General features: G+C 42.5%; 1 protein-coding gene across 1 annotated transcript in view; it reads right to left on the reverse strand.

Annotated features, from left to right (window-relative positions):
• Window positions 1-16,737: 16,737 nt before the first annotated feature.
• Window positions 16,738-23,836, reverse strand: part of LOC142251358 (endoplasmic reticulum membrane adapter protein XK-like) — a 28,642-nt gene continuing 21,543 nt past the window's right edge. The window contains exon 3 of the mRNA XM_075324069.1: window positions 16,738-22,238. Coding sequence (XP_075180184.1) covers window positions 21,517-22,238 — 722 coding nt within the window. The 3' untranslated portion in view covers window positions 16,738-21,516. The remainder of the gene's footprint in view (window positions 22,239-23,836) is intronic.

Below are 23,836 nucleotides of genomic sequence, written 5' to 3' on the forward strand. Positions count from 1 at the left end.
AAAATGTCTAAGGGGTGGGTGTGATGAGTACTTCCAGGTGGCTGATCCTATTGAGGTACAACAATAAGCCACTTCTTTGGTTAGTGAGGGAGTTGGTGCTGAGATTTGGAGGGGTGAGGATCTGTTGTTGCGGTCAGAGCCTGGTGCCCACGAATGGACTATAGAGTTTGGAGCTGGATACCCGTGCTACAGTTGTGATATCCATCATCTGGAGGAGTATAAGGACTTATGTTGCTAGCTGTAGTTGGATACATGTGTAACGTTTGTGGTATTCGTCGTCTGGAGGAGCATAAGGACTATTGTTGCCGTCTGGAGCTGGAAACACGCGCTACGGTTGTGATAGCCGTCATCTGGAGGAGCATAAGGACTATTGTTGCCCACTGTAGTTGGATACACGTGCAGCAGTTGTAGTATCCATCATCTGGAGGAGAATAAGGACTATTGTTGCCCACTGTAGTTGGATACACGTGCAACAGTTGTAGTATCCATCATCTGGAGGAGAATAAGGACTATTGTTGCCCACTGTAGTTGGATACACGTGCAACAGTTGTAGTATCCATCATCTGGAGGAGAATAAGGACTATTGTTGCCCACTGTAGTTGGATACACGTGCAACAGTTGAGGTATCCATCATCTCGAGGAGCATAAGGACTATTGTTGCCAGCTGGAGTTGGAAAAGCAGGCTACGGTTGTAATAACTGTCATCTGGAGGCCCATAAGATCTATGGTTGATGTAAAATCGTGTACGGAAAAAATAAAAATTGTTGCACCATTAACCTGCCTAGGTGAATAATACAAGCCACAACCTCAGATCCTCACATACGTGTACCTACAAACCTAGAATTTCTTGTGACTTACTTTTTAGCAAATGGGGCTGGGCTGGGCATATCATTGGTGCAACCTATGCAGCCAAACCTGGGCCCAAGAGATCTTGGGCATTCCACATCCAGAGCAGGTGAAATTGTGCATTATGATGAGCAAAGGGCCCATAATCGGTCTTTGCACCGGAGCCTCTTCTGTCTATGTCTACCAGTGAAGGGACAAGCAAGAGAAACTGGAAAGACAATAAGCATAATAGGGTTTTATATAAGACACAGGGAGACAAAAGGCAGTAGTGCTCACCTGGTGAAGTCCCAACCCCTGTAAGAGCTTAGGAAAGGTTGCTGCAGATCCACAATGGGGAGAACATATGAGGCTGGAGACGAGTAGCTAAAAAATCTATGCTGTCATTGGTTCAGTGATGAGTTGGAGACAAGAAATTTTGAAATGTAGTATATTGGTCAACAAGTCTCGAAGTGGCACTCTTCTTCATCAGGACAAACTACGAAGACCCATCATTGTAGTTGGTCCTGATGAAGAAGTGTATCACTTTCAAACACGTTGAGCAATAAACCACATTTCAATATTTCTTGTCTCCAACTCACCACTAAATCATTGGCAGCGCAGATTCTTAACCCACTCGTCTCCAGCCTCATATGTTTGCCAGTGAAAGGGTGCATAATTGGGGATGATAATCCATAAAGGCATGGCTGGGGGAGTTTTCTAAGGAGAACTTGACCATAAAACTAACAAAGCCCTTTGGGATGAACTAGACTGGAGATTGCAAAACAATCCCTCTTGTCCATCATCAGTGTCTGACCATGCAAATCTAGATAAAGTATATAAAATAAGCAAAAACTCCAACAGACACCCTCCGTAATCTTGTAGAAAGCCTTCCCACAAAAATGGAAGCTGTTACAGCTGTAAAGGGGGAAAGCTCTCCATATTTATGCCTATAAATTTAGCATGAGATTTCATAAAAGGTGTAATGTTTGTAGGTAGTCCAATCATTTTGGCCATATAGTATATACAGTATCTGGGTAATATATAGAGAAAACTAGAGAAGACAAGGAGTTAGGGATGGCACTCTCATTAGTCTTGTTACACATGGGTACCAGCCTCCACAATCATGAGTGATCATTTCTCTTTGGAAAGGTTCAGACATAGTTTGTTCACAACTCATGGGGGAATAGACCCCATCTTATTAAGGCTAAGTTCACATTGCATTTTAGCCTACGGTCAGTGGTTCCTTCATGGGTTATGTATGAACCCCTGGAAAATGGTATTCGGATGTTTGTGCTGATGAGGCAATTTGATATAATATTTGGCCATATCCACCTGTTTCAGTAGGGATCCAAGGCACAATCTACCACATCTTGGAACCCATCTCGAATACGGTCAAAAATGATGTCCAGTAGAGCACAAATTGACTCCATCTACGTCATTACAACCAATGGCCCCTCGTCAACGTAAGCCCCAAAGGAGCCACTGACCACAAACGAAAATGCAATGGGAACAAAGCCTTACTTTTTTCGGAGTGCTTCATTGCTTGGCAATATATATAATAACAGAGCTAAAGGATAAAGTGACCATAAATAGGTAACTAATGAATGAAGGAACATGTATCAGCTGTGTATTATCAGCGTTAAAGCCTTAATTATACACATATAGAAATTACTACCAAAACATAAATATTAAGTGTATATATTGGTTAGATGATTAACTTCAAATACTAAGTCAATATATTCATTTAGAATATTAAAACCTGTTAAGAGAGAAGGTTATACTATAGCAAGGACAAATAGATGAACAGATAAGTAAAGCTGTAAAGTGGAGTTCATATATTAGAGATATGTAGAAATCCAAGTATTTCAGTAATCATGTATCTCCCAAGTAGAAAGGTAAATAATCATAATCTATGTGCAAACATACACATAGATACTAGTATAATCAACCATAAGGAGGGAACCATAAATTTATATTGCTGAATAACTAGACCCTAGAGCCATAAAGAGCTCAGTGCTTAATAAGGTACATACTGGAATTAGCACAAGAAATCAATGCAACAGGAGCACAAAGAATAGAAAGATGTTTATCTAAATTAGTATTTCCTACTGATACGTACCTGACGAACGTTTCGCCGTCGCTTTTTCATAGGATAAAAAAGGTTAGTAATTAACATTTACTATACGTCTATTTTGTGTTGCCATTATTTTTTCCTAAGACAATTTCTTTCTTTGGCATGTTAGTGTCACCATGGCTATGGGATAGTGGGGAACCAGGGCACCTAGGCTGTCCCTCAAGCTAGGGGTCTCTATAGTATCCCTAATCTCAGGGATACTTCTAATGGTGGGGATGTCTGAGTCTCCTTCCTGGCCCTGCTCCTGACCAGTCCTGATGTGTTTCCCTCTCCCTCCAGGGAGGGACGTGACGGGACCAGAGTGTGATCATAAAACCCATAGATAAAGACAGACAGGGGAACACCAGAACTCTGTCACATAGCACACACTTGCAAAGGTAAAGACAATCAGAGATTGGTTATGGGTCTTGGAAAATGGGGACACAAAACAAAAAACATGTTTTCTTTACAACGTTCATAATTATTGTAAATAACTATAATAATTAAGTTATACAAGTTTGGTGTCACCGTAATTGTACTTACTTGGAGAATCAAGTTGCTAGGTTGTTTAGCTTTTTTTCATCTTTTTTTTTTTCATTTTTCCCATTCTTAGCACAATATATGGTAAAGTGAATGGTGTCATTCAAAACCACAAGTCATCGGACAGCTATCTCAAATGAAAGATAAAAAAAAGTTATAGCTTTTGGAAGATGGGGAGGAAAAATAAAACAAAACTGCAAAAATGAAAATTATTTGCATCTTTCAAGGGTTTATGCACTGCTCGGACAACCCCCAGTGTGACGCCCTGGCAAAACCAGGTTGTCACAGAGACTGCACAAATCTTCCAGGTGCAGGACTCCATCCTCCTTGTCCTACCAACACAAACCCACACACAGGTACATACACCAGCCACAAAGACTAGTCACCCCCCACTTTACAATAGGGACACACCAGTGGACGGGGCCAGGCAGATGGTGACGCCCACCTAGGGGTCCTGAGGTGTCAGGGGAGGGAACACAGCAGAAAGAGTCTAGCAGAGGAAGTGAGAAGAGTGAAGTGGTAGTCGGGGGTTGTAGCTCCCGGACTACCTGAGCTGACTAGGTGGCAGACGGCAGAGCAGGGCCACAGGCGGCGGAGATAAGGTCGCTGTAGACCTTAAGTGAACCAGGGAAGGGTTGTGGCCCGCCGATGCCAACAGCAGGAATCCGGTCCGGAGGCCATGCACAGTTGGGGTACCTGGACCTTAGGGCGAGGACAGCTGCAAGCACCTTGTCAATTAGCCAGCAGGGGACAAGAGTCCACGTCTTGTCCCACCAGCAGCCCGGATAGAGCGAGATGGAAGCCCAACGCGGGGGATAGGGCGTCTGCAAATGCCTACAATGATCCCAAGGGTCAGATCTCGCAGGCCACAGCTCCCACAGCAAAGACACCAGGAGTGGACTTTTCTTGTTCCATGCGGACTAGTCAACACACAAGACAAAATACTGAAGTGCAGGAGGAAGGGCCCCTGTTCTGCTCACCGGTGTGCGGGACCCGAGCACACCCCTCCAGAGGCTACCGGTATCCGGCACTTAGTTTACTACTTGGACTCTGTATGAATTATTGTACAACAGTGAGTACACCGGTATCATCCGGTCCAGCCTGCAAACTGTGCCCCAGTGTTCTACACCACCTACACCTAGGCCAAGGGACAACACCTCCCATACCCATGGAGGGGATACCATCCTGCTGCCCTGCTCCATCAGCCCTGGGTGCCCCATACCAAGGCAGCGGCGGTGCCACCAACACTCACCGCAACCCACGGGTGGCGTCACTGACAAACTCTCCCTTGTAAATAACCCATTTATATTGTTGTGGGTGATGGGCTGCTGCAAGGGTCCCAGATCCGGCTGTCACTCGAGCCACAGCCACGATCCCGGACCCCTTCCAGTGGTCTGCGCCCCCGCCCGCGACACCAGTCTGTACTCACCTCACGTGCGGGTGTAAAACGGGGGTGCGGGGTGGGAGTCGCGGGTGAAGGATTCCCTCCAGTAGTTGCCCCAGGGCCCACTTCACAGGAAATGTGTTGTGATCCTAGCTGGGTATGTGTTCTTTGCTTTAGCACATCGGTTGGTATGCACCTGTAGGCCGCACGTTGTGGTTGCATGGGCTGGCCAGGACCAGTTGTTTTAGAGTTCAAGGAAGGAGACCACTGGTTCTTCATGAACAAGGTTTAATGACCAAGCACAATACGTAGCGGGTACATAACTTATTGGATGTTTCCTTTACACAAAGTACCACAAGACAAAGTTCCTCAACGTTCACTTTAGATGTTACTGTCCCAGTTATTCACAGACCTTCTGCCACAACCCAGCTTAGCACAAAATTATTGTTCATGAGAGAGTCCCTCTAGTCCATACGCGGTTCCACCTCCTCTCAACAACAGGGAGTAGCGACGGTCCTAGATCTGCCGCTCCCAGTACTGCAATCTCCTCTAACATTCACCACCGTGTCATTCCATTTTCTTTCAGCTGCAATCTTCCTGGGACCTGTAACTAAAGCTGGTGTCACACTAAACGACAGCGACAACGACGTCGCTGTTACGTCACCATTTTCGGTGACGTAACAGCGACCTTGTAAGTCGCTGTTATGATCGCTGCTTAGCTGTCAAACACAGCAGAAGCAGCGATCATAAGGTCGCTGTGCTACATGTTCAGAGAGCAGGGAGCCGCGCTTAGCGCTGGCTCCTTGCTCTCCTGCAGCACACATCGGGTTAATTAACCCGATGTGTGCTGCAGCTACATGTCACAGTGCAGAGAGCAGGGAGCCGCGCGCACTGCTTAGCGCTGGCTCCTTGCTCTCCTTGCTACAGTATACATCGGGTTAATTACCCGATGCGTACTGCAGCCACATGTCACAGTGCAGGAGCCGGCACTGGCAGCAAGAGCGGAGGCTGGTAACCAGCGTAAACATCGGGTAACCAGGGAAAGGTCTTCCCTTGGTTACCCGATGTTTACGCTGGTTACAGCTTACCGCAGCTGCCAGTGCCGGCTCCTGATCGCTTCATTTCGTCGCTCTCTCGCTGTCACACACAGCGATGTGTGTGTCACAGCGGGAGAGTGACGACCAAAAAATGAAGCTGGACATTCAGCAACGACCGGCGACCTCACAGCAGGGGCCAGGTCGTTGCTGGATGTCACACACAGCGACAGCGACGGGACGTCGCTGCAACGTCACAGAAAATGGTGACGTAGCAGCGACGTCGTTGTCGTCGTCGTTATGTGTGACACCAGCTTAAGCGTCCGTCCACACACCCACCCACAAGAATCGCTTTCGGCTCCTTGACCAGTCTCAGATTTCACTGCCAGTCTCGTCTCTGAGTGTAACCACCTTCTGAAATCACATGGTCCATTCTCGCTACCCTTACTTGGTCTTTCATTTCATCCTGCCACAAGTCACCAAAAGAATGTGACCAAAACGACGTGACAGACCTGTATGTCCACACTCATCTCTGGTCATTCCCTAATTGAACTCTAAAATGGCATCTGTCCTTTCCTTCAGCACGAGCTCCTCCACCATGGGCCAATTCCATAGCCAACTGTCACTTCCCCTGCAGTCACCCACATCCTATGTTATATCACTGCCAGCACTGCTACATCCATACATTAACTACCTCTTCTGCCTTCCTATATTTTACATTACTTTCCTACATAACATTACGAGGGACTGCTGATAGGTCTTTGGCTTAGTGATCTTTTTTTGTTTCTATGGCAACAAATATTACATCACATGAAAGCCTTATGTGTCTAATATATGTTTTCAAAATTTTGTGTTTGTTGCTTATGGCAACAGTGTTCTACACACGCGGGAAAGCAAAATGGCGGAGGCTAATGCAATATCCACAACAACTGAGAGCAGAGGAGTGATAACATTCTTGTTTCTGCAAGGAAAGTCTGAGAAGGATATTCATGGTGATATGTCGCAGACATTGGGGGATCAATGCCCTTCATATTCCACAAATAAGAACTGGGTTGCCAAATTTAAAACAGGCCACTTCAGCACCAATGATGGGGAACATCTTACATGACCGAGAGTGGTTGTTGTTCTGAAGATCGTCGATGCATATATATATATATATATATATATATATATATATATATATATATATATATATATATATATATATATACACCGTGTGCAGAACTATTAGGCAAGTTGTATTTTAGAGGATTTTTTTTATTATTCATCAAAAACAATGTTCTCAATCAACCCAAAAGACTCATATATATCATAGCTTAATATTTTTGGAAGTTGGAGGGTTTTTTTTTAGATTTGGCTATCTTAGGAGGATATCTGTTTGTGCAGGTAACTATTACTGTGCAGAATTATTAGGCAACTTAATAAAAAACAAATATATTCCCATCTCACTTGTTTATTTTCACCAGGTAAAACAATATAACTGCACAAAATTTAGAAATAAACATTTCTGACATGCAAAAACAAAACCCCAAAAACATTAGTGACCAATATAGCCACCTTTCTTTATGATGACACTCAGCAGCCGACCATCCATAGATTCTGTCAGTTGCTTGATCTGTTTACGATCAACATTGCGTGCAGCAGCCACCACAGCCTCCAGACACTGTTCCCAGAGGTGTACTGTTTTCCCTCCCTGTAGATTTCACATTTTATGAGGGATCACAGGTTCTCTATGCGGTTCAGATCAGGTGAACAGGAGAGACATGTCATTATTTTTTCATCTTTTAGATCTTTACTGGCCAGCCACGCTGTGGAGTAGTTGGATGCATGTGATGGAGCATTGTCCTGCATGAAAATAATGTTTTTCTTGAACGATACCGACTTCTTCCTGTACCATTGCTTGAAGAAGTTATCTTCCAGAAACTGGCAGTGGGTCTGGGAATTGAGCTTTACTCCATCCTCAACCCAAAAAGGTCCCACAAGTTCATCTTTGATGATCCCAGCCCATACCAGTACCCCACCTCCACCTTGCTGGTGTCTGAGTCGGAGCGGAGCTCTCTGCCCTTTACAGATCCAGCCTCTGGCCCAACCATCTGGCCCATCAAGAGTCACTCTCATTCCATCAGTCCATAAAACCTTTGAAAAATCAGTCTTAAGATATTTCTTGGCCCAGTCTTGACATTTTATCTTATGTTTCTTGTTCAGAGGTGGTGGTTTTTCAGCCTTCCTTACCTTGGCCATGTCCCTGAGTATGGCACACCTTGTGCTTTTTGATATTCCAGTAACGTTGCAGCTCTGAAATATGGCCAAACTGGTGGCAAATGGCATCTTGGCAGCTTCACGCTTGATTTTCCTCAATTCATGGGCAGTTATTTTGCGCCTTTTTTGCCCAACACGCTTCTTGCGACCCTGTTGGCTATTTGCCATGAAACGCTTGATTGTTCGGTGATCGCGCTTCAAAGGTTTGGCAATTTCAAGACTGCTGCATCCCTCTGCAAGACATCTCACAATTTTGGACTTTTCAGAGAGCGTCAAATCTCTCTTCTGACCCATTTTGCCAAAGAAATGGAAGTTGCCTAATAATTAAGCACACCTTATATAGGGTGCTGATGTCATTGCACCGCACCCCTCCTCATTACAGAGATGCACATCAACTGATTTACTTAATTGGTAGTTGGCTCTCAGCCTATACAGCTTGGAGTAGGACGACATGTATAAAAAGTATCATGGGATCAAAATGCTCATTTATCTAATAATTCTGCACACATTGTGTGTGTGTGTGTGTGTGTATATATATATATATATATATATATATATATATATATATATATATAAACATAATGTAGAATGAGGCATTCAGTAAAGACCCGGAGCGTTCTCGATAAGGTGATGTGCTTTGTATTAGGAGCGGATCCTTCCTTAGTCCATACTCTGCTCATTTTTTCAGACAGTTTTTCTCTTATCTGTACACTACATGTTATTTTTAGAATTTTCATATTATTGTTTTCAAATTCTATTCTGGTCTTCCTGTTTTTGAGGTTTGCTAAAGGGCTACACCGTGTGATAAACTGATAAACCCGTGGTGTTTCTTTCGTGAAGCCTTCTCTTCATTGCTGACTTTGACACATATCTGCCAGCATTTTGTTTCCATACAGTTTTATGGTATTTTGCAGATTTGAATGTTACAATCGAATATAAGAAACATTGAAATATATCTTATATATTTTAGGACACAATTCTTACCACTACTCATCATTCACTCTGAAAAACAGATCACCATATAGGCATCATGAATTGTAGAATCGCAGCCAGTTAGATTTCCTTTGAAACGCGCTGGTGTATAGTTTGACGCTCCTCAACATTGAAATTGAAACACCAAGAAGGAAAAGTCGTGGAGTTTTTGTATTGATGAAATGCAAAATATTAAAAAAGGAAACATTTTCAACAATGTCCCAGGTGTGCTCTTTCGGGGCACTACAGGCTACGTACACTGCTCACAGTAGCCTGAGGAACGTGGCTTGATGGTGTCATGTTCAAAAATGGCTCATATGATGCTTTAAAGCAGAGGTCTCAAACAGGTGGCCTGTGGGCTGCATGCGGCCAGAGGCTGCTTTTTGCGGCCCGCAGGCCCCGTGACGATCGCAGCTCTATGCCGGGAGCTGGTGCCGACAGGCAGTGTTTTACTACAGTTGAATCATTTGCAGTGCCGCACAGTGGAGCTCTGAGCGCTATAACAATGGATGATGCGGCCAATCAGATGCAAAGAGGTGATGTCGATCTATGACGTCACCCCTTGCTTCTGATTGGCCATCAGGTGCCATTAGTATAGTGATCAGAGCTCCTCTGCGCAGCACCACAAATGATTCAACTGTAGTAAAACCCTGCCTGCTGGCACCGGCATAGAGCTGTGATCGTCACGGGGTCTGTGGCCGCAAAAATCAGGTATGTGGCCACGATCAGGACTCGCTTTGTTTTGGACGCGGCGGGTCCTGACTGCGGGGCCTTGAGTCTCCTCAACTGGAGAATGCAGGAGACCGCAGCTGTTCGTACTCACGATCTGGGTTTGGGCCGCTGCTGTCTCCTCGCTGTATTCTCAGTACAGAGGACACTTGTGACTCTGAAAGCCGTACCGCAAGTCAGTGTTTTCTGGGACCCGCACACGCACAGTGGATGTGATTTCTAGAAATCCCATCCACTCTACTTGTACTGTACAACCAGCGCTCTGGACGCAGCTGAAACATGCTGCCTCCAAAACGCTGCAAACACCAATCAGCACGCAGCCCTGAGGGAACGAGAGGAAAGGTGAGAATTTTTTTTTGCTTTTGTGAAGAGCGGCATAATGGGGACAAGAATGAGGGCACAAGGATGGGCACGATACTACAAGGATGGGCACGATACTACAAGGATGGGCACAATACTACAAGGATTAGCACGATACTACAAGGATGGGCACGATACTACAAGGATGGGCACGATACTACAAGGATGGGCACGATACTACAAGGATGGGCACGATACTACAAAGATGAGCACAATACTACAAGGATGGGCACGATACTACAAGGATGGGCACGATACTACAAGGATGGGCATGATACTACAAGGATGGGCACGATACTACAAGGATGGGCACAATACTGGGCACAATACTACAAGGATGGGCACAATACTATAAGGATTGGCACAGTGCTACAAGGATGAGCACAATACTACAAGGTTGAGCACAATACTACAAGGATGGGCACAATACTACAAGGATGGGCACAATACTACAAGGATGGGCACAATACTACAAGGATGGGCACAATACTACAAGGTTGAGCACAATACTACAAGGATGGGCACAATACTACAAGGATGGGCACAATACTACAAGGATGGGCACAATACTACAAGGATGGGCACAATACTACAAGGATAGGCACGAGGATGGACACGATACTACAAGGATGGGCACAGTACTACAAGGCAAAAGGATAGACACAATACTACAAGGATCGGCACAATACTACAAGGATGGGCAGAATACTACAGGGCACAAGTTTGGACAATACTACAAGGATTGGCACAATACTACAAGGCACAAGGATTGGAGACATTACTACAGGGCAAAAAGATGGGCACATTACTCAGGGTACAAGGAAAAGGTACATTACTGTAGGGCACAAGGATAGGGACATTACTACAGAGGACAAGGATGGGGGACATTACTATAGGGCACAAGGATGGGGACATTGCTACAGTACAGGGGACATAACTACAGGACACAAGGAAGGATGTGCATATTATACAGGAGTCGGACACAAGGGGGAAATTACTACAGGATGGGAGAGATTACTACAGGATGGGGAACATTACTACAAGATGTTGGCTAAGATGACTGTATGATGCTTCTAATTCTAAAACAATAATAGAAGAAGGGGATAAAATGTAAAATAAATATTAAAAAAAAGCATGACTTTTTTGCCATTAAAAATGATTTTATATCTATCTATCTATCTATATATATATATATATATATATATATATATATACACACAAAAAAGTGCAGGTTTGTTATAATCAAGCAAAAAATGTTCAAAATAGTGATCCAAAGGTGTATAGAAAAAAAACATGGTATCATTAAAAATGTCACTTTGCCCTGCAAAGAATGCGGCCCCCCTCAATTTTTTTTGCTACGTGCGGCCCGTTCCCCCAGCTGAGTTTGAGACCCCTACTTTAGAGAAATGTTTCAAATAAGCCTTACCTGTGTTTTAAATTCCTCAATGGAAAAACTATTTCCTATATTATAAATGATATGAATAAAATTGATCTTTTTACATTTTGGACATGCATTTGTCCATTTTTTAGTTATTTATGAGCAGATAATAAACAACATTCCCGTGTCCATTTTTAATCGTCCTTTTATTTTGTTAGGGTTTTAGAAGAATTAATAGTTTTTGTTTTTTTTAGACACCTATTCTCGTTTAAAATGACTTTGAGGGGCCTATATAGTGGAAAACCCCCCAAAAGTAACACCATTTTAAAAACTGAACCCCTTAATATATTCAAAACTGCTTTTAAGACATTTGTTAAACATTCAGGTGCTTAACAAGAATTAATGCAAAAGTTCCCTTAAGACTGAAATGTTGATTTTTTGGAGGGTTCGGTTGACTTTTGCATTATTTTTCTTTCCATACAAATTTTTGGAAACCTCAGAAACGGCCCAGGATAAATCCGCGATGAAGCCGGAAGGTTTGTATTCAACGGTTTAATATTTTCAAATTTTATTAACATTGAATATAATATTATTTTCAATTAATCAATGGCTAAAAAAATATTTTTTTTTAAGGTCTGGTAATTTAAAAAAAAAAAAAAAAAAAAAGTAAAAATGACAATACATTACCCCAATAGATAAAAACGCACACACAAATACATGAAAATACTGAGAGCCATCATGAGAACATATCGTCATCTATCTACTCCTAAAATTTTATTAATATTGAATATATTATTTTCAATTAATCCATGGCTAAAAAATATTTTTTTTAAGGTCTGGTAATTTAAAAAAAAAATAAAATAAGTAAAAATGACAATACATTACCCCAATAGATAAAAACGCACACACAAATACATGAAAATACTGAGAGCCATCATGAGAACATATCGTCATCTATCTACTCCTAAAATTTTATTAATATTGAATATATTATTTTCAATTAATCCATGGCTAAAAAATATTTTTTTTAAGGTCTGGTAATTTAAAAAAAAAAAAAAAAAAATAAGTAAAAATGACAATACATTACCCCAATAGATAAAAACGCACACACAAATACATGAAAATACACAGAGCCATCATGAGAACATATCGTCATCTATCTACTCCTAATCTAGGACAAAGGGTCATTAATGTCACCGCAGAACATTTTATCCACTCTGCCCCCCTCCCAGGTCAGAGCCAAAATACACTATGTCCCTGCCATATAAATCACGTTTCAGCTCACTGCCTGGGGTTTAAAGGAGTTTTCTATTTTGATAATTTTTTTTAGAAGGTTTTAGAATGGTTTCAGAAATAAAAGATGCAATCCTCGCCTTAGGAATCCCCCTATTAGCCGAGACTTTATGTCCAAAAACTTCACCGAAAAATAACAGTGACTTGTTTGTATCCTGTTATTCTCCCTATGTCGAGAAAGACCAGGAAGAAGAGACCATTGGGAGCGCCAAGAATTACTGGATACAGGGTAGTGGTAATGCAAAAATATAACTATTCTTGTCCCTGAAGTTGTGTGCACAAAACGCGTGGGTCCTGAAGACTTATCCCCAACTGCTGCCTTTAATCCTGACAAAATTTTTGTATTAACCTATATTGTTTTCTTACATGTGCTCTTTTTCATGCCTTGACATTTTATTCCTGCCCTGTTTGGTAAGGAGAGGTTTTGTTTGGACACGTACCATTCTTGTGTTGCCCTCTTAGGCCCCTTTCAGATTGCGTTTTGCCATACGTCCACAGGTCCCGTCGGAGCATCCGTCCGGACCGCCCCTCCCCCATTCTGCTAAGCGTGCTCCGGACGCATGCGCCCGACAGGGCCATTCACTGCTATGGAGCGCACTGCGTTAGCGTGTGCTCTGTTTTGTGCCATTTTGTGTAAATATACGTTTCTGCAGACGGACACCCGAACGTAGACCATCTACGTTCGGGTGTCAGTCTGCAGAAACGTATATTCTGTCAGAATAATTCACCTCCCCAAACTGTTTGTGACCATATTAGGTCGCTCAGAGCTTTACTGATGTTATCTGCTGCTTACTGATTGGAGAAAAAAAAAAGTTTTTATTCAGATGCAAATTAGGCTTAAATGCTGTGGGTGTGGTCAGAGCACTTCCCAAGTTAATGCCTTTACTCCCTGCCCTGCCCTACCTTCCTCTATATGAGTAACAGCTCAGTGGTGATGTAGTGAAGCAGGGAGCTCAGTCAGGCAGAGGCATGAGGAGTAGGGTAGGGAATAGTCAGCTTTAGAAGGGTTCGTATCATGCCCAGACAACTTAAAAGGCATTTGTCACCAGGTTTTTGCCACCTAATCTGAGAGCAGCATAATACAGGAGCAGAGATCCTGATTCCAGCGGTGTGTCACTTACTAGGCTGCTTACTATAATTTTGATAAAATCACTGATTAATCAGCAGTAGATTATCATTAGAGGACTACTTGGCGTGCTGCCAGGTAGTCTAGCATATTCATGAGCTCTGTATAACTGCTAGATCTGCAGCTGAGAAAACATTGAGTTGACAGCAAAACAGTTCAGTAAGTGACACATCGCTGGAATCAGGGTCTCTGCTTCTACATTATGCTGCTCTCAGATAAGGGAGCAAAAACCTGGTGACAGATTCCCTTTAAGACTAATTTGCATATAATTGTTTTTTTTGTTTTTTTTTTTGTTTTTTAGGAAACAACAGAAAGTATCAGCAAAGGCACTATCTTATATAGGGCAATATTGAGGGTTGGATTGTGCTGAGGGATGCCCTTTAAAAACTAGTCATGGATCCTCCGAAAAATCTGTGTCCAAGCAAACCATCGCCATATCTTATCTTTCAGAGATCATTGTGGCAAGCTAAATAGTTTGGGGTTGAGTGCTCTGACAGATTTACTACAATCTATTTGGATGTTTGGTCTGTATAATAAAGATTGTTACATTTTGCATGTTACTTGGATGTGTTAACCCCTCATCTGTAAATCACTGCTCAGCTTTTTTCACCTCTGCAAAGGCCGGTTGGGTCCAAGGCTGGACTGGCATTTGTGATATAGACCGCTCACTCTGGTTACTTTCGTTGGATGTGACCGGCAACCACAGCACGGAGAAGCTCAGGAGACGGCGATGAGGTGGTGGCTGAATTCCTCCGCACTTCCACTATGGCAGCAAATTCAGTTGGTAGTATGGAGGACGGGCTGACCAGACTAAAAGCGTAGGAGTCGCCATTGTTTCGGCAGCTGGTGAGCTGTCAAGCAACTCTTAAGGCCCCTATGCACAGTAGACTAATGTTGGCCAAACTCACTGATATCAATGAGTTTGACCAACAGTCTAATGTGTATGGGAGCCCCGGCCAACTGATGGTATGGAGAGTTGTCTATTGCAGATATCCCATTTCGGACTGTAGATCCCATTGTTCTCCCAAATATAAGCCGTTGGCTGAGAGCTGGGATGGCTGTTCTTATAGAGAACATAGAAGCACTGGGACGAATCAGCACAACTGGGTATGGGAGAGACGGTTGCGATGCCCATCGGCTTAAACATCATTCGAAGTATTGCTTGGCCAACAGCCATCTAGTGTATATGTCAGACGTTACATGGTCTATTATTGGAAAGGTCTGTGAAAGAACTGGATTCATAGTTGCAATATTAATTGTTCAGAAGCAGAAACAGTATTTAAAGGACGGAACGACTGTTCAAAAAAAGCATAGGCGCTTGGTGCATCAGGGCGGGGCCACACATTTTAGTGCACCTTCCCACCTGCTTGTTTTCCCTCTATCTCCACCCCCCTTCTCTTCTTTGAGAGCTATGGCTTCATAGACCCAGAAAGGGGAGGTGATAGAGGGAAAACCAGCAGGTGGGAAAGTGCACTTAAATATTTGGCCCCGCCCTGATATACCGAGCGGCTGTAGTTGGTTTGAACAGTCATTCTGTGCTGACAGTGTCCCTTTAAGGGAAGTGACTAGGGCTGTGTTTACACTGATATGCATATATTGTAACTTCAGCTATGTTGACATTACATTTATTCAAACCTCCGGAAAATGGGAATGCATGAACAGTACTATAAGCAGAGCTGAGTTTGTATTGTGTATATAACAATACACAATATACAGTGTGTCCACCCATATCCTGTCCACCGCCATTAACTTGAGAACGGCAGCAGCTATAGGGATAGAAGTGGTGTCTAGGTATAGTAAAGTAGCCATGCGCTGCGCAATGAAACCACCTATAGCGCCACCTGGTGGAAAACAACGGAGTTAGCATTTTTATCTCGAAAACAGAACGAGATAGAGAAAAAAACTGAATTACAAAGTTGTAGGATATCATCAATTCAATACGAATCGACACCTTGCATACAGAAATGCTATGATTAGAACGTGTAAAACTCACAAGGCTGCGGACGTGAAGTGATACCTCATGGAGACCTTCCTACAAGTCATTGTGTATGGTGGCTGTGTGGAGTGGCCTCCACGCTCACCTGACCTGACCCCATTGGACTTCTTTCTGTGAGGTCACATCAAACAGCAGGTGTATGCGACCCGACATTACACATAACTGATTCGTTCTGTGAGATAAAACATTTCCCTGCCTGTATAATCACAGGAGTGAGTGTTTCTGTTGTATCTCTAGCACTCTTAACGCCTAATAAATAGCAATGACATATAAACTCAGTGACAGCCCTAGCTCCTACCCCACTGACTTGACTTATAATGAACTTCAAGAACGGAAGATATGACAGACATGCTTGCTCCTGTGATAAAACAGGCAGAGAAAGGTTTTACCTCACAGAAAGCAGCAGTTATAAGCTCCTGCTATGTTGTTAGAATAATTTTTTTTTTTTTCTCCCCGGCCAAGGAGCTGTGGTATAATCAGACTATGTTCCTGTACGGTCTGACACAGGCATTACACAGTACACAGCAGGGCCACATTTATAAGATTATCTCAGCACAGGAAAAAATTTTGTAACCACTTCCACTTGTGTAAATTATTATTATTCCAAGATCTATTGATTAAAATCAACTTTGCGGGAAAACCCCTTTAATCATTTACCGGTCATGCTAAAAGCAGGGAGGCTAATAATAATTAGTAATTATAGTCTTTGTAAGTGATTAAGATGCCAATTAACTTGCTTCCTTGTTCTTTAATACATAATTTATTAAATGTTTTACTTCAAATGATCAGCTGTACCTTTATAAACTTGTACAACGTATAACTTAACAAAAACGGACACAGTGATTGATGCGGGATGTAAATGTAGAGGTGACATACTTGTATAGAACTACAAACACACAGTAAACATCTTTAGTCATCGAACAGTGAAAATTATCAGGAAACTCCATAGCTTTCTTGTGTCAGCTTCTTGCACTATGTTCTATTATTTCTCATTTTCAAGATGTCTCCTTTTTTGTCAACATTATGTGCTACAGGATGGAGGATCTAAGGAATCTGAGACCAGGCGTGAACTGTAATCCTTCCGCGGTGGTGAATGTGTCGGTGGACATATGTAATGATACATACGAGATCGGACCTTCAATTCTCGCCAATCTAACAAGATCGGATGAAGTCCTCTGGGGCAGCCTGTAAACTTTTAGCACCGCACCTACTGCCACCACCAAGCTGCCCCTGATTGGCTGCAGCGGTCACATGCTCAGATTCACCCTTACTAACAGCCTGTAAACAAAAACTGGCAGCAGACCAGCAGAGATCTATACATCAATGGCGGATTCAAGAAAACAAAAACAACTTGGCTCCTCTTATTTTTGACCTCCACAGAATGATCTTTCCTTTATCCTAAAATTAGTATGCTTCCCGAAATGTACAGCGATGTAAGGGGAGAAGGTTTACCAGAAACCCCCACATCTGCTGGATAAAGCCTAATTTTTAAACTACAACCTGGATTATTGGCAGCTAGGTAGACCGCCACTTTAGGTGAACTAATGTTAATAAAGTAACATAGCTATTTCCAATAAAGGAGTCGTACAGGAACGGATATCCTAGCCACAATTATCCCATGGTGTATAGTTAATAATCGTATTTATTTTTCAACTATAACCTGGATTAGTGCAATCCGTTTGTGTTTGATAGCTAGGTAGGCCGCCACTTTAGGTGAACTAAATTTCAATAAAGTAGCATAGCCATTTTCAGTGAAGGATTTGTATAGGAGCAGATATCCTAGCCACAATCATCACATGGTATATATTGAATAGTCTTATTTATTTTTCAACTATAACCTGAATTAGTGCAATCCGTATGTGTTTGATAGTTCACCTAAAGTGGCGGTCTACCTAGCTATCAAACACATACGGATTGCACTAATTCAGGTTATAGTTGAAAAATAAATAAGACTATTAAATATACACCATGGCATTATTGTGGCTAGGATATTCGCTCCTGTACGACTCCTTCGTTTTGCTACTTTATTATCATTAGTTCACCTAAAGTGGTGGCCTACCTAGCTATTAAACACATACGGATTGCACTAAGCCAGGTTATAGTTGAAAAATAAATAGGCCTATTAAATATACACCATGTGATGATTGTGGTTAGGATATCCGCTCCTATACGACTTCTTCACTGAAAATGGCTATGCTACTTTATTAATGTTAGTTCACCTAAAGTGGCGGTCTACCTAGCTAACATTAATAAAGTAGCATAGCCATTTTCAGTGAAGAAGTCGTATAGAAGCGGATATCCTAGCCACAATCATCACATGGTGTATATTTAATAGGCCTATTTATTTTTCAACTATAACCTGGATTAGTGCAATCTGTATGTGTTTTATAGCTAGGTAGACCACCACTTTAGGTGAACTAATGTTAACAAAGTAGTATAGCAAAATAGACGTACAGGAGCGGATATCCTAGCCTCAATCATACCATGGTGTATATTTAATAAAAATAAAAAAAAGTATTCATAGAAAATTCTTGTAAGGCCATCACGATCGCCTGTTAACAGTTGATCAGCTTTCATCCTCTCATTTTAATGGTTGCAGTCTCATTGTATCAGGAAGGAAATCATTGTGCTTTTTTCCCTACAGCAATCTGCAAGGACTTCCATTACATTAGGATTGATCCAGTGTGCTCGGTTTCTGCAGCAGATTTTTCTGTAACAATTTTTTTTTATATATTTTTGCCTTTGTTTCTTGATGCATTTATACATGATTTTTTTCCTATTCATGTAAATGGGTGAAAATTGCAAAAAAAAAAAAAAAAAAAGCAAAAACTCATCTTAGTTTTTTTTTCTTTTCATAGCATTTAAAAGGCTTCGTATGAGGTTAGGAAAAAAGCTTCTCCTCCCCCCCAAAACTTTGCCATGCCTTTCCATAGTGCTGCATTATCCAAGTGGTGGGAGTGGGGGCTATGATGCCAGAAATCGCCTATGGACACGGCCCAAGAGGCGTGGTTGGCATGGATTATATATTTTCCAACAAGACAAAATATTCTATTACCACAGAGCTACTTTATGTCCTACCATCCTTAATACTGAAAATAAAACAAAACGCAGCAATCTGATGTGTGTACTAACCAGTGATACTACCGGAGAGGTGACATAGATGAGAAGGAATGTGACATGTTTAGATTTCTGCATTGTGACAGACGGAACCAGAATTAGGAAATACAAGTATGAACAGACTGTGTGTAATGAAAATTTCCCCCGCATCTGAAAACATTTCTACATCCAGAGATAGCACTTGGTGAAAAAGGAAGAGAATTCCAACGATTACAGATAAGCTACAAAGTCATGGCCACTGCTCAGCACCCGTCACACTCATCACGTCCGGTGGCGTTATCCCAATACAGGGTGACCGCAGACATGCCGGGAACAGTGACGATATCTTCAGACAGGGCACATCATTCTCCTAATACATCAGTAACCTGTAAATATTTATATTTTAAAATTAGCAATTTTTTTTCTTTCAAGTTTCTTGTGACTTTAGTTTCGATCTTGTAATCCACAATGATCCATCGCCAATATTATAACACCCTGCACCTCATTGATCACGACAGAAAAAAACTGATGTCCAGAGCAACCAATCAGCGATCAACTTTGGCTTTGGAAAAATGGCCTTGAACAAACCCAAGGGCCGCAATGTTCAGTGTGAACTCAATGATCCGTGCAAGTCAAGTGTCCTCCAATGTAACAGACTCATTACAGACAGTTTCTTCCTTGGCCAGTTCTCTATTAAAGGGACCCTGTCACCAGTTATTGGAGTGTTAAACCAAAAGTGTCACCTTCTGCAGCTCCTGGGCTGCATTCTATGAAGGTGCACCTAGTGCCCCGACTCCTCCTTGCAGACCTCACAAATAAATTACCTTTATAAAATCTGCCGCCACATATGTAAATGAACCGTTCTGGCCAGATGGGCATCCTCTTTTTCAGCTCCTGACCCTCCTTTTGCCACTGTTCGCCGTCCTCCTTTGATGATTGATGTGGATGACGCCTCCGTCATCATTAGCTGGGCTAATGGCTCACGCAGGCCACTTAGCTCTGCCACATGGCGGGCAGAGCCGAAAACATATAGGTGCACTTGCGAGAGCTGGTGGGCTCTCTCACAATCACGCACCTGCGCAGAGAACTCACCGGCATGTATAAGCACAGCTATGTTTTCAGCTCTGCCCGCAATGGGGCAGAGCGAAATGCGCCTGCGCGAGCCACGACTGACTGCACAGGCACGCAATTCAGCCCAGCTCCGTGGACGATGACTGAGGAATCATCCACGTCAATCACCAAAGGAAGACGGTGAACAGCGGCAAAAGGAGAGATGGGAGCCGAAAGAGAGGATGCCCATCAGACTAGAACGGTTCATTTACATACGTGGAGGTCATATTTTATAAAGGAATTTCTGGGGTCTGCATGGGGAGTCAGGGCACAAGGTGACCCTTCATAGAATGCAGCCCAGGAGCTGCAGAAGGTAACACTTTTGGTTCATTACTGAAAAAACTGGTGACAGGTTCTCTTTAAAGGGAATCAGTCAGCAGGTTTTTGCCTTGTAATCTGACAGCAGCATGATGTAGGGGCTTAGGCCCGGATTCCAGTGATGTGTCACTGTTTTGCTTGGCGCAGTTGTGATAAAATCCGTTTTGTCTGCTGTAGATGAATGCTGAGCTGTCTATAACCTGCCCATACCCCTGATTCACAATGTACACAGGAAGTTGGCAATCAGTGGTGGGGGTGTGGTTACAGATTAGCTGGACTACCTGGCACATGACACCTAGTCCTGCAGTGCTAATTGCCTGGTGATAAAACACTGATTATATTGAAACTAAACCTAACACTGCTCTCAGATTACATAATAAAACCTGCCAACAGATTCCCTTAAACGCAATAATGTTGTAAATACCCCCTTGAATTCCATGAAGCCATATATGAGGTTTTTTTTTGCTTTTAATTCATATAGTTATACGCCTTTAACAGGTGTTTGTTAGGTCTGTAAGAAACTAAGAAAAAACCTAACCAATAATGGGAATACAGCAGGTCCTTCCCCATTACAACTTCCATCCTCTCTACCACCATAAAAAAGAGGAAAAATAACATTAAAAAATATTCTGCACAAATGCAATGGTAATCTTTGGCCCTCGCCAACACATGTCGGCATCTGAAGCCTCAAATTTACATAGTGGATCCTTTAAATTCGGGTTTTCCTTAACTGATTGGTTGCTATAGACAGCAATGCTCATTTTTCTGAAAGTTTTGAGAAACAAAACCATTTTTTCACATGGAGAAGACGTCACCAATTTGTGCACCAGCCGACATCGCCTACAATGTGGTACAAAGGTGTAGGGCGTGTGACCCCGGAGAGCATGGATACAGTAGGATGGCACTCCTTCACATTGATCAATGCGGCACGCGGACGCGCCTCATTTTTTTTCTTGCAAATAAATAAGAAAAAGACATCTCCATCACACATCCGTCTCTTTTCCCTCCACGAGTATATGAGTTGGCTTGGCTTTTAGGCAAACGCATAATATAAAGTCAGAAACGTTGTGGCTAAAAAGAGACCGGCAGGGGTGAAAATATTGGTAGAAAAGGAGCATGAATGAGACGGCGGCACAGTACCCGACCAACAGCTGCACCACCAGTAATGGGGAACAGAAGTACTCAAAGCCGTCCTCCTTGTAAAAGTACCAGAGTAGAATGAGGGCTGCGTTCTCCAGCAGTCTGATGGTGTAATGGACGCTCAGTCTTCCCCAGTTCTGAGACTGATCGATTAAGTCCCTTTCGCTTAAGTTAAGCTGGACTGCGGACCAGCAGAACATGTTGATGGCCGAGTAGAGCAGGGTGATGGTGCCCAGAACGCAGACTGTGCCAAACAAGCTGAAGTTCTTGTCCACGTTCTCCGGAAGGCTGGATCCGCTCCTCCAAAAGTTCACCCACGGTAAAAGGAAAAGGGCAATCAAGTTCACCAGTGCCACAAGTGCCACCCAGACCTTAAGTGCCGAACAGAAGAGCACCAGTACGGTGACCCGGGTGGCGATCTCCAGACACCGCCACATGATGACGCACAGGAAGGCGGGCACGCTCAGGCGCACCTTGTAGTCATCGTACTTGATTTGGATGGCTAAAACGTTCAGAACCAAAGCCCCGTAAGTGGTGGAAGCCAGGGACATAGCCATGAGGACCGCTAAGAGAGAAAGAAAAAAACAAGTTTATGTAATAAGTATACAAAAGATACACAACAGGACTTTTTCTGTACATTTAACAAGTTGTCCACCTTTGGAAACAGTTTTATTTTTTAAAGAGAAAATGTCAGCAAGTTTTTGCTACCTCATCTGAGAGCAGCATGATATTGGCAAAGAGATCCTGAATCCAATGATGTATCACTTAGATTACTGGCTGCAGCCATTCTGACACAGTGAAAGATTTTAGACTTTGCATGTAGCAGAGCTCTGAGAGCTGTGCCCACCCACACCAGACTTTCAGTGTATATTTCCATAGACAGAAGCTGCTAATGACAAGGGGCGGAGCCAGACTACAATTACTGCTGCTGAGATCCACTAATGATAAAGATAAGAGGCTTAAGCTACCATTGCAGTAAACAAAAAAAAGGACTAAGATAACAGATGCAAGGCTAAATTCTTTGTTTTAACTCCTGCATCATGCTGCCCTCAGGTCACATTGCAGAAATCTGCTGACAGAGCCCCTTTAAATGCATGTGATTGAGTCTAAAGATCAATTTTACACTTTGGCTTCATCAAAAATGTTGCCTCCTATAGCCTGTGTTGAACTGTCATCTATTGCTGGCTGCAGAATCAGTTAACTATGAATCTGTCAGTCAGCGAGCTGTGACATTTCAGAGGAATTTGCAACGTCTATTATTTTATGACGCCCTCTCAACGGATTTATGGACATATTAAAGATAAGCTTCCAAGGAAACAAAAAGCCTACCAGTGCAACATTTTTTACAAAATCCAATTGCAAAAATGACTATTCGCCCCAAATACATACGAGTATATATATTTAAAGCAACATATATTTTATTACATTAAAAAATAAAAAAAAAAATGTCGATTGTTTTTGAGGTATTTTATTCACTGTGTTCACTATATGGTAAAACTGATGTGTGGGTGTGATGCCTCAGATCGGTATGAGTTCGTAGACACCAAACATGTATAGGTTTACTTTTATCTAAGGGGTTAATAATATTAAGAAGTTTGTCCAAAAAAAGTGGCTCACTATTTGCGCCATTTTCCGCAATCCATAGTGTTCTCATTTATCGAAATATGGGGCTCAGTGACGGCTTACTGTTTGCCTCTCAAGTTTACGTGTTTAATTATACCATTTTTGCGCAGATACTGTGTTTTGATCGCCTGTAATTGCATTTTACGACGACCAAAAAACGGCAATTTTGGCGCTTCGAATTTTTTTTGCAGCTATGCAGTGTAACGATCAGCTTAATTGATTTTATATTTTGATAGTTCGGGCATTTCTGAACTCTACGATGCCAAATATGTGTATTTTTTTTTATCTTTTAAATTTCAAATGGGGCGAATGGGGGGGGGTATTTGAACTTTTTTTTTTTTTTACTTTATTTTACTAGTCCCCCTAGGGATCAGCAGTCTGACCGGTCATTCATTTCTGTTGATCAGAGCTGCACAGCTCTGATCAGCAGAAATGCTTCTTTCCTGTTAAAGCCAGAGCTCTGTCGGCTGTAACAGGAAAACAGGAACTATGTCATGATAGTGGTAGGAGTCATTACATGACCCATCACTATCATGACAA

This window comes from Anomaloglossus baeobatrachus, chromosome 9, assembly GCF_048569485.1.
Source record: "Anomaloglossus baeobatrachus isolate aAnoBae1 chromosome 9, aAnoBae1.hap1, whole genome shotgun sequence".
NCBI classification, from domain to species: Eukaryota; Metazoa; Chordata; class Amphibia; order Anura; family Aromobatidae; genus Anomaloglossus; species Anomaloglossus baeobatrachus.